The following is a 16,697-nucleotide window of genomic DNA, read 5'->3' as shown; positions in this document are numbered from 1 at the left end:
GCAGGTGGACTGCTTCAGATCTTCTACACAATATAAAATGGTTGGAACTGAAAGCAGCATGCCTGGCCCTGAGACATTTCCGGACATCTGTAGAGGGCCATCACATGCTTCTCCTGACGGACAATATGGCCAGCAAGGCCCACATAAATTGTCAGGGGGGGACTCAGTCTCAGGGTCTCTGGCTAGAGGCCCTGAGGATCGGCGCCTGGGCGGAGCGACACCTGTCGTCCTTGGTGTCGGAACACATCTCTGGTCTGGAATCCTCCGTATTCCATCCGCCAGTCAGTGCCGACTGGCGACCACCCGGAGGAGAGCCTTCTCAGTTGCTGCTCCGACGCTATGGAACAATCTCCCCGTGGAGATTCGTACCCTGACCACAGTCCAGGCCTTCCGTACAGCCCTCAAGATCTGGCTAGCCCGTCAGGCCTGGGGATAAACTCTTCTGCCCCTCCCGAATGCTGTGAATGTTGTGTTTTAGTACTTTTTAGTTATTTCACATTTTTTTTTTCTGTATTTTGTCTTTCACTCCCCTTCCCTTACTATTGTAAACCGCCCTGAGTCCCCTCAGGGAAAAGGGCGGCCTATAAATGCTAAATAAAATCTAAAAATCTAAAAAAAAAAGTCTGTCTAACCACCAGGCGGACTGGCTGAGTCGGGCGACCCTGGACAACGGCAAGTGGCAGCTCCACCCATCCTTGTTTTGGGAGGTCTGTCAGAGGTTTGGCACCCGCTGGTGGACCTCTTCGCCACGCCGGCGAATTTGCACCTGCCAAGATTCTTCACCCGGTTCCAGGCCCAGTCTGCGGAGGGCACAGATGCCCTCCGGAGCAGGTGGCCTCTGGGCCTTCTCTATGTCTTCCATCCCATTTCCCTCATCCTTGGGACCCTCAGGAAGGTGGTAGCGGAGAGGGCGCTAGTCATTATCGTGGCACCTTATTAGCCCAGGAGGCCCTGGTTTGCGGATCTAGTCCAGCTGTCAGTGGCCCCTCTATGGAGGATTTCATGGGAGGAGATCATCTTACACCAGGGGGTCTTGATCCACCCGGAGCTCCAGTGGCTCCATCTGACCACCTGGCTCTTGAACGGCAACTCCTAAGGAAGCTAACCTGTACTCTGGGGTTATACGCACCATCGAGGCCTCTAGGGGCCCATCGACAACCCAAAATTATAATTCCACCTGGGCTGCCTTTGTCAGGTGGTGTTCCCCTCTTGACATTGATCCGGCCAGGGCCACAATTCCTAACGTCCTGGACTTTCTGCAGAAAGGTCTGGATGATGGGCTGTCACACAACACCCTGCGTCGACAGGTGGCGGCTCTGTCTTCAGTCTTGGGGTGTGTGGGATCTTCCTCCCTCTCTCACGTTCCCCTGATCAAGCACTTTCTTAAAGGGGCGGCCAATCTCAGGCCACCCCCCATACGCAGGTTCTCTACATGGGATCTGCCCCTAGTTTCCAGGGCCCACTTCGGTGTGTTCATCTGAGATTCCTATCCCTTAAGGTAGCCTTTCTGGTGGCAATTACTCGGCCTGGTGTATATCGGAGCTGGGCGTCCTGTCATCCAAGGATGACCTTTGCCATTTTCACCAGGATAGGGTGGTTCTTCGCCTTGACCCCACCTTTCTCCCAAAGGTGAACACCCCCTTTCATAGGGCACAGGAAATCATCCTGCCCGATTTTTGTCCAGGCCCTTCTAGTGATAGGGAGAGACTCTGGCACCATTTGGACGTTCGTCGCACCTTGCTCATTTATCTCAGACGGACTGCAGGGGTGCGCAGGTCGGAGGTTTTATTTGTCTCCTTCCAGCCTGGGACACTGGGAACCATTGGCTACTATTGGCAGTTGGCTGCGACAGCCCATCGTGGGGGCCTATGAGGCGATGGGTTGTCCTGGTCCATTGGGAATAACAGCCCATTCCACTAGTAGTGCCGTGACCATGGCGGCATGGGCCACTAGGGATCCATTTGAGGACATTTTTCAGGCCGCTACTTGGGCATCCCCTACCCCTTTCATCTGGCACTATTGTCTGGATGCGTTCGCCTCGGCGGATGCTTCCTTTGGTCAGAGGGTCCTACAGAGGGTGGCAGCTGATACTCTCCTTGGGCCATAGTTGTTTGTTTCCCTCCCTGGGACTAAGCTTGGGTATGTCCCACACGTGACCCCTCCCTCTCTTCCACTGGAAAAAGAACGTTGGTCTTACCTGAACGTGTCTTTTCAGGGGAAGAGAGGGAGGGGTTACAACCCACCCTAGTTAGGTTGTTGGGGCCAAGGGTGGGCCCGGGAGATTTTCCGGGGGTTTGTTGTTGCATTTGTTTCAGAACCATTGTTTGCCATTGAGGAAACTGGGCAGGAATGGAAGGAAGGAGTATTTAAGAAGTTTTCTCTCAGTCTTTGGACCAATCAGGCTTTGAGCATACCCACATGTGACCCCTCTTTCTCTTCCCCTGAAAAGACACGTTCAGGTAAGACCAACATTCTTTTTCTGTGGCTTCCAAACCGACTCTTCTGGCAGTGGCCACTTTGGGTGTACGCTCTATGGTTGTGGGCCAGCTGCTGGCAGAGCATACAACCATAGAGCGTACGCTCAGAGCAGCCTCTGCCGGAAGAGTCGGTTTGGAAGCCGCAGAAAAAGCCATGCGGTGGTGGCAGAGGTGGTCTAGCTCTGCAGAGAGAGCTGGGCCATGAATCCTGAGGCTGGCAGGTGCGTGAGCGAGGGCGGAACAGCCACTCGCGCAACCCCCCCCTCCAGACGTGCAGAGCACCATTCACTGCCATTTCGAAGGCGCCAAGCCACGGGTGGCAGCGAACAGGCTCTCACTTGGCTTGACGATACCCTTAGGTCAGTGAATGGTGCTGTGCCCGGCTGGAAAGGGGGTTTGCCAGGTGGCTGTTCATGAGTGTGGTCGCTTCATGGCTGCTGTGTTGCGCTGCTGCGACAGTGCAACACAGCCATTCACTCATGAGGCTGTGCCCAGCAATCCCAAAACAATAAACCCTCCCATCATAATATTCCCCAAGCCATATTTTGTCTTATTTTCGGGGAAACACGGTAGTGATAATTAAACAAATGAAGTACAATAATAATGTATACAAAGATATTTGATTGACAATAAGTGATTTTTTGATAAAGCTCAAGTGATGACTATAGAAAGGATGGAGAAAGATTTTATAACCTATCAACACACTGTATGTAGTTGAAGAGGTTTTTATGTTATATATTTTGTATGTTTATGTTTGAAAATAAAAAAAAAATTTTTTTTAAAAAAAGAAACTCCATGTATTTGCTCACCCCACTTCCTTCTAGCACTGATCATGTTATCTAGTTGGGTAATGAAACGTCTGCTAGACAACAACCATGCTCAGATTCAGAGAACACCAGGAACCTCACAGTTCTTCTCTGCCTCAGCCTCCTTTCTGCAAACCCTGATCTTTGCTAGCACCAATGAAGTTACCTAGTTGAGTAATGAAAACCACCAACCTCAGAGAGCATCAAAGACCCTACAGTTCAACCCTGAGCTATAAATATTACCTTGGTAACGCAGTGTGTGTTTTATTGTAAGATAACCATCATGTGTTGTCTGTTTTTCCTTTTACATAGTTCCCCATCAATGAAATATGAGTCACTTGCGGTTGCTTGCTGATACTCTGAAATGTTGTGGCATTTCTTCCTTTGTGAAGAAGAATGTAAACAAGACAGTATTTTGGCCAAGTCGGCCTTATGTTACCCCTGGAGTCAAAGAACCATTTTTGAGTGGGAGCAATTCAACCTATGTTGAAGAAATGTATTATGCATGGCTTGAAGAACCAAATAGCGTGCATAAGGTAAGATTTATGTCTCTTAGACTTGTTAGGACACTTTAAAATGGATGTTTGTGCTTCTGTTTCCTCTCTGTGTGCTGTGTGTGCTCCTTTATTCAGATTTAAAATACAGATGAGAAAATCCTTTCAGAAATGAAACTTTAATTAATAGGAGATCACCAGCAGGTTTCTTCCACAGTTATTCAGCCTTTACGGTCCTCTTATATTATTCTGAGGTGGTTAGAGTGGTTAGAGTGCAGTACAGCAGGCCACTTCAGCTGACTGTTATTTGCAGTTCAGCGGTTCTAATCTCACCGGTTCAAGGTTGACTCAGCCTTCCATCTTTCCGAGGTGGGTGAAATGAGGACCCAGACTGTGGGGGCTATATGCTGACTCTGTAAACCGCTTAGAGGGTTGAAAGCCCTATGAAGCGGTATATAAGTCTAACTGCTATTGCTATTGCTATTCTAATTTCCTTGCGATTATTTTGTGTCCTGAAATCTAGTATATGCTTCTGTGCAACATGATCTGTTGCACACAGAAGAGTGGCTAGAAAGCAACTTTATTTGTACATAGTTTGTTAATTAAATTAGGAGTTCTTGTGTTTTGTTATTTCTCAACTTTGGCATAGCAATATTGCATTGTACTGTAACTTCTAAACTTTGGAGTTTCAGGGCTATTTTCTTTCACAAAGTCTAAGTTATTAGATTTGTTGAGAATATCAGCAAATTGGGTTAGGGGTCTTGAATCTAAGTGAATAAAATAAACATGTATTACTAAACATTTAAATAAACTTTAAGATATAATTTTTTATAACTAACATTGTTACTTAATAGCTTGGGACACATTAAAATGAAATTTCATTAACTACACCTCTCAAAGAGTCACTACCTTCAATGTACACTACATAAACATGACAAAAATATAAATAAATAAATAAACAAACAAACAAACAAACAAACAAATAAATAAATAGAAGATTATGCATTTACCCACATATATTATATGGCACAGAAAAACAACACAGCCTAGTAATGAAAATATACTATCATTGTCTAAGTCCATATCTCATTTGTTTTCCAGAAGATGGGGATTTTTGTAGTAGATAAGCAGAAATATTCAATGGCAAGGTTGGCATCTGGTCCCGTAAAAAAAAAAACCCGCCAACCCATACAATATGGTGAAAAAAACAAATAAGAATTCCATACCGCATCGGTCGTCGCGCGGGTTAACAAGGGCCGCGGCGGATGTTGGGGTCCCTGGACATCCGTCGACAAGTGGGCTACAAGTGGACCAGCCAACAAAACGACAAAAATATAGTGCAGATGAAAACCGTGCCATAATGGCCTGTTACTACAACTCAGAGCAAGAAAAAAGAGGCTATTTAAAGCGAATGTATGAATTATGGAAACAACAATATCCAGATTCAAATGTTAGTGAACAACGACTAGCAGATCAAAGGCGATTTATTATACGGAATAAAGTGTTTAGTGAAGTTGAACATGAGGAAATTCAGGCAAATTGCAAAACCCAAAAAACAATATCACAAGCGGAAATAACTGATATTCAAGACACAACTAAAGACATTATAGTAGAACTCCCAGAAGAAGCTCTTGGGGAGGAAATAACATCACCACCACTAGAACCAGTTATCACTGAACCAACTGATGAACTAACTCAAAAACAAAAAGAATTGAAGGATAAGATCATGGAGCATTTTCTGCTTAATGAGGAAAGGCAAGGTTTACCATCACTAAAAACTGTGCCGAAGAAAATTTTGGCCCCTATCATGAAAATGGTTAATGCAGTGTTTTCAACAATTGAACCAGGATCCATCTTGGAAACAAACCAGTTAATGTACAGCGCAGCTGTAATAGTCACTAATGAACTAGGCATTAAAATTAAAGTACCTAGTCATACAACAGAAAAAGCATCAAAGCCAAAGTGGAAAATCCGTTTAGAACAAAAAATCAAAAAATTAAGGGCAGATGCTAGTAACTTAAAGAACATGCATGAGCAACGGCTTAAAAACAACAAAACCATAGATCGGCTAATCAGGAGATATAGATTGGATACAAGAAACATCAATGAAGCTGTAGAGATTGTAAAACAGCAGATAACAGCAACAGCTAGAAAAATTGAAAGATATGAGGCACGAATCATCCAATATAAACAAAATCAGCAATTTCGATCAGACCAACGGCGTTTTTATCAAAGTCTTAATGTAAATGGTGACACCAAAAGTGAAAAACCAGAAAAACAGGCCACAGTTGAATTCTGGAAAGAATTGTGGGAAAATGCAAAGGACTACAACAAGGAAGCAAAGTGGATACATGACTTTGAGAAAAGCATTGGCAACAAACAAATGCAAGTATTAGAAATAACAACTGAGATGGTCAAAAATCGAGTTAAAAAGGTAAAGAATTGGACATCACCTGGAAAGGACCAATTACATGGTTTCTGGCTCAAATATCTGACCAGTTTACATGCAATATTGGCCAGGCAACTGAATGAAATTTTACAAAAGGGCCAAATTGATGAATGGTTGACAACTGGAAAAACATACTTGATTCAGAAAGATGCAACTAAAGGAACAACACCTGAAAACTACAGACCAATAACATGCTTGCCAACAACCTTCAAATTACTCACAGGCATTATTGCAGATAACATGATGGATTATTTGGAAACAAACAACATCTTGCCAGTAGAGCAAAAAGGCAACAAAAGAAGGAGCAGGGGCACAAAAGATCAGCTTCTAATTGATAAAATGATATTAGAAAATTGTAAGAACAGAAAAACAAACTTGAATATGGTCTGGATTGATTACAAAAAGGCATTTGACTCACTGCCACATAGTTGGATCATAAAATGCTTAGAAACAACTGGCATTAGCAAAAATATTACATCCTTTACTGAAAAGGCGATGAAACAATGGAGAACTGAGTTGGCAGTTGGATGATTTGAAACTCTATGGAAAGTCAGAAATAGAAATCCAATCATTGACAAATACAGTCCGAGTATTCAGCACCGATATTTCAATGCAGTTTGGCATGGAAAAATGCGCCACTGTATCCATAAAAAGGGGCAAAATCACTGCATCTGAGGGAATTGAAATGCCCAATGGCCAACTAATTAAATGCAAAGAAAATGAAGCCTACAAATACTTAGGCATTCTGCAGTTGGATAACATCAAGCATGGAGAAGTAAAAACTATTGTCAGACGAGAGTACACCAACAGAGTTAGGAAAATTTTGAAATCTAAATTGAATGGTGGAAATACAATCAAGGCCATAAATACCTGGGCAATACCAGTTATAAGATACACAGCTGGCATAGTTAACTGGACACAAGCTGATTTGGACCTTTTGGACCGAAAAACCAGGAAACTAATGACAATGCACTACAGTTTACATCCACGTGGTGATACTGATAGACTGTACCTGCCCCGAAAATCAGGTGGCAGAGGATTATTACAAGTGAAGCAAACAGTTGAAGAAGAAAAACGTGCACTGGCTGATTATTTAAAAGAAAGTCAAGAACATCTATTAATCGAAGTAAAGAACAAAAATCTACTGAAGGCCCAACAGACAAAACAAGAATACAGAAAAGATGTGATAAAATCAAGAATGGAGAGTTGGCAGAACAAAGCACTGCATGGTCAATTTCTGGAAAAAATAAAAGATAAAGTGGACAGGGAACAAACTTGGTTATGGTTAAAAACAGGTACATTAAAGAAAGAAACAGAGTCACTAATCCTGGCTGCGCAAGAACAAGCTATCCGCACAAATGCCATTAAGGCCAAAATCGAAAAATCCTCTGATGATGCCAAATGCAGACTTTGCAAAGAAGCTGACGAAACTGTTGATCACATACTCAGCTGCTGTAAAAAAATCGCGCAGACTGATTATAAATTGCGGCACAATTCAGTAGCACAAATGATCCATTGGAATTTGTGCAAAAATTATAATATTAAAACAGCAACAAACTGGTGGGAACATCAGCCTGAAAAAGTCACAGAAAATCAGATGGTCAAGATCTTGTGGGATTTCCGTATACAAACCGACAAAATACTGGCGCATAATACACCAGACATCACACTGGTTGAGAAAAATAAGGTCACAATCATAGACATCGCAATACCAGGTGATAGCAGGAACATGAAAAAATCGCAAGATACCAGGACTTAAAAATCGAAATTCAATGACTATGGCACAAACCAGCAGTGATAATTCCAGTGGTAATTGGCACACTGGGTGCTATTCCAAAAGCACTGGAATTACATTTAAAACAGTTAAAAATGGACAAAATCACCATCAGTCAAATGCAAAAAGCCGCACTGCTTGGATCTGCACGCATATTACGAAAATACGTTACGACGTCCTAGGCCCCTGGGTGGGGCCTGACTAGTAACCAATGCCAAATCCGGCGAAACAACTGGCCGCTGTGATACAATTGAATAATAATAATAATAATAATAATAATAATAATAATAATAATAATAATAATAATTTAATACATTTGCAATGGCTGCCTTTGGTTTTTCAACGATGATAATAGGATACGTGTAAAGACCTGAATGGGAGGTTCAGGATAAGGAAGTAGGAAAAAGAATGTCAAAGCAGGGCTTCTGTTTGGATCAGTACGTCAGACCTTCCAGCTGACTGCCAGGAACCTCGATGGGAACTGGAAGGGAGGGCGAGAGTTCAGGGGAAAGTGAAACTGAATTACTTAGAAGACCAAGTTGAGGCAGTATGATGTTGCTGAAATCTTGTCAGGTCTAAGCTAACCATCTCTCCCTCCTCTCTTGCCCTCAACCATCTTTTTAGTCTTGGGATTTATTTTTCCGTAATGCTACTGCTAAAGCTCTTCCTGGACAGCCCCTCCCTTCATCTTTGCCAGACCTTTCTGAAGCGAAAACGTCCCTCGTCCAAAGCCATAGGCTGACTAAAGCACCTGGTAAGGCTGAGAAGCTGGTTGAAGACCATCTGGCAGTCCAATCCTTGATTAGAGCCTACCAGGTAAGTGAAAAGAGAACTCTCCTCCGTTTCCATTTGAAAATGTTCTTGGAAGTTTTTAATAAACTTCTGCCAAAGTTGTCCAGCTTTATATTATCCTGCCGAAGGAGACATTTGATTTTGTGAAGGTTGTTAATTTAATTTCTATGGGGTTGGGCAGAAAGGGTACCACCAGGCATAACGATACACTGTTGTTCTTGGATGATTTTAACAGGAAAATAATTTTCTCTCTATCCCATTTCTGTGCCAAATTCAGTAGTGTCTATCAGATATATGAAGCCAAAGAAAGAGGAAGGAAGGAGCACAGACTTAAACTGTTCACAACAGGCAACAATCTTAGAAATTGCACTGAATAATCTTAGAATCTTAGAAATTGCACTGAATAAAAGAGCATTGCAGGGTACCAGCAATGTACCAGCAACAAGAATATATTCATTAATAAAATAGAGGAAGGTAGGGAAGGAAAGAAGGAAGGAAAGAAGGAAGGGTGGATATGGGACATCTATTGCAAGGGGAAATCAAAGAAAGCTGCCAAGCGAAGGCCTTTGAAAATGAAATGACCTTTGACACTAAAATATATCTGTGGCTATATCCCCTAACAAATATTTGAGGGAGACTCATTATCTCAGTAAGATATCGAGTACAACAGAAGACCTACTGTACATTCTTCTGCTACGTTTTCTGTTAGAGAGGGTGAATAGAAGAGGCAAGACTCAGGCTTCAGCAACAACAGCTCTTTATTAAGTGATAATTATGTACAATCCAGCAAAGTCTCTGTCTGGCAGCAGCCCTTTTAAAGGGAACTGTCAGACCACTCGACCAATCACATTTAAGTATTGTTCCTGCCGTATCAGAGGACCTTGGTGAAAACTACCATACTGGCTGTTAGTATATAACACCCCTCCCCTCTTAGTTGGGCTGATCCGGCTTGTAACGTACTCCCACAGGTAGGCGGGTTTTCTAGTAGCTCTCCTTGATCTGCGCAGTTCAGTCGGTGCTGGAATTTCAGTCAGGTCGGATGGACCTATTTCCTCTCTGACTTCGCCTGGTGGAAGCTCCTGGAACTTTCCACAGGGTGCGGCTGGAGTTTCTGGATCCAGTTCGCTCGGAACCCGCTGCAACCCTGCAACTTCAGCAGATAAGTACCCTGGTATTTTCGGATTTAGGTAGTCTGTTGAAGGAGTGAATTCGTACTCCTTTTGGGTAGGGCTTTGGCTTACTAGTGCAGGAGTTAACTCTGTTTGCCCAAGGTTGGATTAAGAGAGGCGGCCTCAGAGTTGGTCAATGTGCCACCTCCAAATCCTACCATCCTTGAGCTCTAACTGGTAAGAACGAGGTCCGGTGATTCCTGTAACACTGGCAGGAATCCAGAGAGCCCCCACCCCCAGCGTAGTTGTGGGCATAAATTCGATTCCCTATGCTAAAGTGTCTAAGTTTGCTGGTTGAATCAGGGGGTGTTGTGGCAGAGTAGTTTGGGTGTAGCCAGTCTAAGGGCGACCTTAGCTGGCAACGCATCAGAAGCTCAGCGGGGCTTCTGACGGTGGTTGCACTTGGCGTGATGTGCTGGTAAAGGAGGAGTCTACTAAGACCTGGCTGTTCCGGCAGGCCTGGGGCTGTTGATCCTCGATTGATTTCCAGCCCCACTAAGAACTGAGTGCATGTTGTGTCCTTTTAACCTCTTTGTTTTTGTATTTTAAATTTTCTAGTATTTTTAACACTTTTATGTGAGCCGCCCAGAGTCCTTCGGGATTGGGCGGCATACAAATCCATTAAAATTCAAATTCAAAATAGTTGGTCTACCCATGTTTATCAATCTCCCGGCCCCATTCTAGATAGGGCTTCTTTTGCAGATTGCACCATTCTCTCCACCTCTCCATTATTGGCTAGATGGAATGGAGCGACCAGGGCATGCCTGATTCCCTGAGTAAGTAAGTCTCAAATTGCATGGCCGTAAATTGGGGCCCGTTGTCCAAGACTAGGATGTCAGGCAGGCTGTGAGTGGAGAAAAGTCTCCGTAGTGCCTTGATGACTGCTTCTGCTGTAGTAGCAATCATGGGGAATACCTCTAACCATTTTGAGTAAGCGTCCACAACTGCCATGAAGACTTGGCCATGAACAGGGCTGGCAAAGTCAATGTGTACCCTTGACCAGGGTGACTGAGGCCATTCCCATTCCTTAGTGGGTGCCTCTGAGGGAGCTGGTCTGGACTCCTGGCACAGTGTGCAGGTAGCCACCCACTCTTCAATCTCCCCCTCCATATTAGGCCACCACACGTAACTCCTGCCCAAAGATTTCATCTGGACAATTTCCCGATGTTGTACGTGCAAGTCCTCTAATACTGCAACACACAGTTTGGTTGTAACAACGACCTGGTCCTCCCACAGTAAACAACCATTTACAACAGACAGTTCATCCCTTTTGGTTACAAACATTTTAAATTCAGGCCCAACCAGCCACATCCAGTTCAAAACCTGTGCAAGAGTTAGGTCTTTCGCTGAGTGGCAGGCGACCTCATCGGAAGAAAACAGGCCGGCCTCAAGGCAGTCAATAAGTAAAACCGGAGTCTCAGGGATTGGATCGGCAAGCAGTTCAGGTAGAGGGCACCAGCTGAGGGCGTTGGCATGCCCCAAGGTGGAGCCCAATCAATGAACTGTAGGACGCGAGGAAAATTGTCCAACAAGTCATTCGTGGTGACAGTGATGCCAGAGTAGGCCAGTCCCCAGCCAGGAGCCCCAAAAACCTTTTATGGTCTGTGATGATTTCAAAGTCATGGCCATACAGGTACTTGTGGAACCTTTTTACGCCAGCTACTGCAGCCAGAGCCTCACGGTCCAAGTTGGCTGTAGTTTTGCTTGGTAGCTGACAGGGTCCTCATGTAGTAGGCGATGGGGGGTCTCAGTTCCACTGGACATGCAGTGGCTGAGGACTGCCCCAACGCTAAACGGAGAGGCGTCACAAGTCAGCACAAGTGGCAGAGTCTGGTTGTACTGAACCAGGACCGTATCCGCTGACAGCAGTCTTTTCACTGTGGCAAATGTGGCAGCTTCAGGTCCACTTGGCCTTCTTGCTGAGGAGCCAATGCAGTAGCTTTCTGTTTGAAAAAGATGCTGTAGAAATTAAGGAGTCCAAGGAATGCCTGTAGCTCGGTCTGATTGTGAGGTGTGGGGGCATCCTGGATTGCTTTGATTTTTTTGTTTGTTGGGTGAATTCTGGTGGCGGCGATCAGGTACCCTCGAAATTCAACCCTTGACACATTAATTTGGCATTTTTCTTTTTTGAAATGGAGGCCTTTCTCACTAATTCTGGTCAAAACAGTTCGTAATCTTTTAAAAAATTGCTCCTTATTTGCAGCCAAGACCAAGATGTCGTCGAAATAGGGGACGACTCCTGGTATTCCGTGCAAAAGCCGCTATGACGCTTTGGAACAGTCCAGGGGCAATACTAATCCCGAATTGCAACTATTACTATGTGTCACAATGGTTTGGGCCTCTGCTATGGCACCATCTACAGGCAACTGTTGGTATGCCTGTGCCATATCTAATTTTGCAAATACTTTTCCCGGGCCAAGGAAATGAAGTAAATGCTGGACAGTGGGCACTGGATAAGCGCTCTGTTGTAGGGCTTTATTGATGGTGCATTTATATTCCGCGCAGATTCAGACAGACCTATCAGGCTTGACTGGGATCACTATAGGGCTCTCCCAGCATGCATAATCAACCAGCTCCAGAATTCCCTGGCCAATTAACTTGTCTAATTCGAGGTCAATTTTGGACAGAGAGCAAAAGGGACTTTCTGGGGCTTTAATCTAATGGAGGCTATGTTGGGGTCCAAATTGAAAGAAATTGGGGTCCCCATATACTTGCCTAGACCGGTGCCGAAGGCGTCCTTGAACTGCTTAAGTAGTTCTTCGCTGCTGTCATCACGAACCGCGTTGATACCGGTCACCCCCAGGCCCAGGGATTCGAACCAGTCTAAGCCTAGGAGGGTCTGCAGGGCTCCACCAACCCTACCACAGGAAGCAGTCTGTCAAAAGAGTTGAATTGCACTCGGAAAGTGTCTTGGACCAGAACTGGGATTCAGTTTCCCTGGTAGTTGCTCAGGCACAGATCTGGAACCCTCAGCTTGTGCTTCCTCAAGTTAGGGACAGCCTTCTTCAGTGTGGGCCAGGACATGATGGTTAGTGATGAGCCAGTGTCGATCTCCATAGAGCAGGGAGATCCCTCAAGGAGTATGGAAATCCTCAGCTTCTTGTTCCTCAGGGTGCTTGCTTGCCTGATTGTTGTATGGAATATAGTCTCGTTGTCTGCCCAAGCTTGCTTCTGCTGCGGTTTCCATGTCTCTCGCCTTGGCGGTCTTGGGTGTGCAGTCTGGGTGGCCGGCTGCTTTGGTGCTGCAGGGAATTCCCTTCGGCAGACTCTTGCAATGTGCCCTTTTCAGTCACAGCGTTGGCAAATGGCATCTCAGAAATGGCAGGCAGATTGCTGATAGCTGCTCCCACAGCCGCTGCAAGGCGGGAAACTGATTTCGAATTTCTGCACCAATTCTTTCTTCTTCAATGTGTGCATGTGGTAGATCTTTTCCTCACAGTCAGAGTTCTTTCTCAGCAGTCTCGCGATGGACTTCAGCGGTCTTTTGCGCACTTTGGGAGCTGTTCTGCCTCTGCAGCGTTTCCGTTGACTTGGTTGAAGACTCAGTAGCCCTGGCTTCATCCAGGGCGATTTTAGAGTGAGGTTTGTCTTTGCAAGCAACCTCCTTTGTAAATTAATGTCCCGAATATCACAAATAATTCTGTCCAGTGACAGTTCATCTAAGTCCCTAAATTCACAGTAGGCTGCAGCCTTCCGAAGTGCGGCAACATAATGGTTGATTGTTTCACCTTCTTTCTGGTTATGGAGGTTGAATTCGTGCCTCCACACATATTTAGATGGTTTGGGAGCATAGTGTATCCTCAGCGTTTGATGTAGCACCGACCAAGCGACTGACTGTTACCGGCGGTGGCTCAGATAGGTCCTAGGCAGTGTTGAATACCTCTGGCCCACAGTAGCTCAGGAACATGGCTTTCTTTCGGCCTTGGGACAGGCCAGGTGGTCGTTGGCTTTGAGGAACCATTCGAACCTCATCATATACGAGCCCCAATGCTCGGTGGCTGAGTCGTACGGAGCTGGTGGGGCGTGCATAGTCATCTTGTTCATAAAGGCAGATTTGAATTTGCCACTTAAAGAGGGCTGCTCGATGCCGTGCTTAGCTCCAGGCTGGATTGACTTGCTGGATTGTGTTTGCTCTTTTTGGTGCCTAGTTGCCTTCCAATCCCATCCTCGCCAGTGTTAGATAGGGTGAATGGAAGAAGCAAGACTCAAGCTTCAGCAATAACAGCTCTTTATTAAGTGACAACTATGTACAATCCAGCAAAGATTCTGTCTGGCAGCAACCCTTTTATAGGGAGCTGTCAGACCTCTCGACCAATCATATTTGAGTATTGTTCCTGCCAGATCAGAGGACCTTGGTGGAAACTACCATACTGGCTGTCAGTATATAACATTTTCTGTTTCTTCTTCAGAGAAGAAATGGATTTACTGTGATATAAATACCAGCTGAGCAGAATTGAAGAGAACTGTTTAGAGTATAGTCATTCTAAGTGAAATATGTTCAAAGTAACAGAAACTGCTGTCGTCTCTTGTAAATTGACCAGAAGCACCATTATCTCATCCAATGCTGTATGTGCAAATAGGGATTTCAGAAGGAAAAGTCCTGTTTCCTAATTCTCTGACTCTTTTGTTATATTCAGTGTCCCAGGAGTACTTTTATCAGACCTGTGTATGTCCCTGGTTAATATATTGACCAGACAACTGAGTGATAGGAAATTTATTTCATAACATAAAAGAGCTGTGTTGGAGCAGTGGTTAGGATGCAGTATTGCAGGCTGACTCTGCCCACTGCCAGGAGTTCAATCCTGACCGTCTTAAGGTTGACTCAGCCTTCCATCCTTCCGAGGGAGGTAAAACCCAGATGGTGGGTGGCGGGGCTAGGCTGACTCTGTAAACCACTTAGGGCTATAAAGCACTGTGAAGTGGTAGATAAGTCTTCAATGCTATTGCTATAACTTACTTGATTCTAAACATCCACATGTGCACACCGGAATGGCACAAGCCACCACAGCCAACTTACCATAACCAGGGGACAACTTCCTGGGATCCATTTACTTCCTTTTATTTTTGTTGACTGTGTTTTTGTCAAGGAATTATTTTATCCCTTACATCAAAGGAAATAATTCCTACCATTGCCAGCTTTTGTAATGCTAATCCCACATGGAATTGGCAAGTTGCCTGTGGTGAGTTATCCTAGACCAGGGGTAGTCAACCTTTTTATACCTACCGCCCACTTTTGTATCTCTGTTAGTAGTAAAATTTTCTAACCGCCCACCAGTTACACAGTAATGGTGATTTATAAAGTAGGGAAGTAACTTTACTTTATAAAATTTATAAAGCAGAGTTACAGCAAACCCCTGCCCCCCACCATGAAAGCTGGAACGCCCACTAGTGGGCGGTAGGGACCAGGTTGACTACCACTGTCCTAGACCATCTGTATAGAGAATATTTAAGTGAATTAAAGCCTAAATTGAACTTATCAGAAAGGTTCTACACATATCGTATCATGCACAAACATAAGAATAACCACACAAATACCAATTTGGGATTATTCACCACTGAAATTTCCCAGTGCTATTTTGTGATGTCAGTAGATAGAGTTCTGTCTGTTTGTTATAAGGAATGCATCTTAGAATTTTAATTTTGAAATTAATTTGAATTTTTTTAAAAAAAAAACTAATTTAAAATTAGAATTAGAATTTTAACGCTTGCCATTGGATATAAAAATGCTTTTCATTGCTAATTGGGCCAGATTTTGCAAATTAGGTAAGAGAAGATTTCCTATAATTCCCATACCCATAAATGATTGGAGTTCTTATCTTCAGTTTGTAGGGCATTACAAAGCCCAGCTTGATCCTTTGGGGATTCATGCCGTTTCTTTTGATGCATCCATGAATCACTGTAATTCCACAAAATTTGGTGAGCTTTTATTGATTCTGTTTAGTGTGATGTTTGTTCTTTTCTTCGCCTTTCCTACTTCCCTTCTTTCCCACTCTGACCTCTTCAGATCCGGGGACACCACGTGGCTCAGTTGGATCCCTTAGGAATCCTGGATGCTGATTTGGATTCATTCGTTCCATCGGATTTAATCACTACTATAGATAAACTGGGTGAGAGTTTTAAACCACCTTGGTGTAAATTAATATCCATAGTCAGAGGAATGTCTCAGGAAAACAAAATGCAGCTGGCAAGTTAGTTAAGCATTGCAATTTTATTTCCTATTGGAACGTAGCAGCCAAATCTTCTTTAGTGAGATTGTCCTCTAATTATGTGTATTAGTTTATCATAAATAGATTAGCATTTTTTATATGTATGTGGATTTTTGTGTATGTTCACACATACATTGATACTTAACTGAAGGGGGTCTGTGTGTGTGTGTGTTTGGCTGTCTGTATAGGCCTGAGAGAGAGAGAGAGGTTTTTATGTAGCAGGAATCTGGGGTGAATTGTAAGAAATATTCAGAACTCCTCCCAAAGGTGCTTTTTCAAGAGCCAACTGGACTTTCTTTGTTTTGCCTTGAAGATGTTTCATGTCTTATCCAGAAGCTTCTTTGGAGCTTCTTTGGAAGAACCTTCTTGGATGAGAAACAAAATATCTTCAAGGGGAGAAAAAATCCAGTTGCCTCCTGAAAAAGCACTTTTGGGACAACCATGACCTACAGTATATGACTAAAAATCTCCATAAACATATTCAGAAGTCGGTTCCCTCTTCAAAACTTAACTAAGAAATTAACACCAAA

General features: G+C 44.0%; 1 protein-coding gene across 1 annotated transcript in view; it reads left to right on the top strand.

Moving 5' to 3' along the window:
• Window positions 1-3,612: 3,612 nt before the first annotated feature.
• OGDHL (oxoglutarate dehydrogenase like) overlaps window positions 3,613-16,697 on the top strand; it is a 75,665-nt gene continuing 62,580 nt past the window's right edge. The window contains exons 1-3 of the mRNA XM_032231520.1: window positions 3,613-3,819; window positions 8,625-8,816; window positions 15,966-16,068. Of these exons, the coding sequence (XP_032087411.1) occupies window positions 3,613-3,819; window positions 8,625-8,816; window positions 15,966-16,068 (502 nt within the window). The remainder of the gene's footprint in view (window positions 3,820-8,624; window positions 8,817-15,965; window positions 16,069-16,697) is intronic.

Source organism: Thamnophis elegans, chromosome 15 (assembly GCF_009769535.1).
Source record: "Thamnophis elegans isolate rThaEle1 chromosome 15, rThaEle1.pri, whole genome shotgun sequence".
NCBI lineage: Eukaryota > Metazoa > Chordata > Lepidosauria > Squamata > Colubridae > Thamnophis > Thamnophis elegans.
Note: the sequence above shows the minus strand (reverse complement) of the source record. Positions and strands in the feature narration are given on the sequence as shown.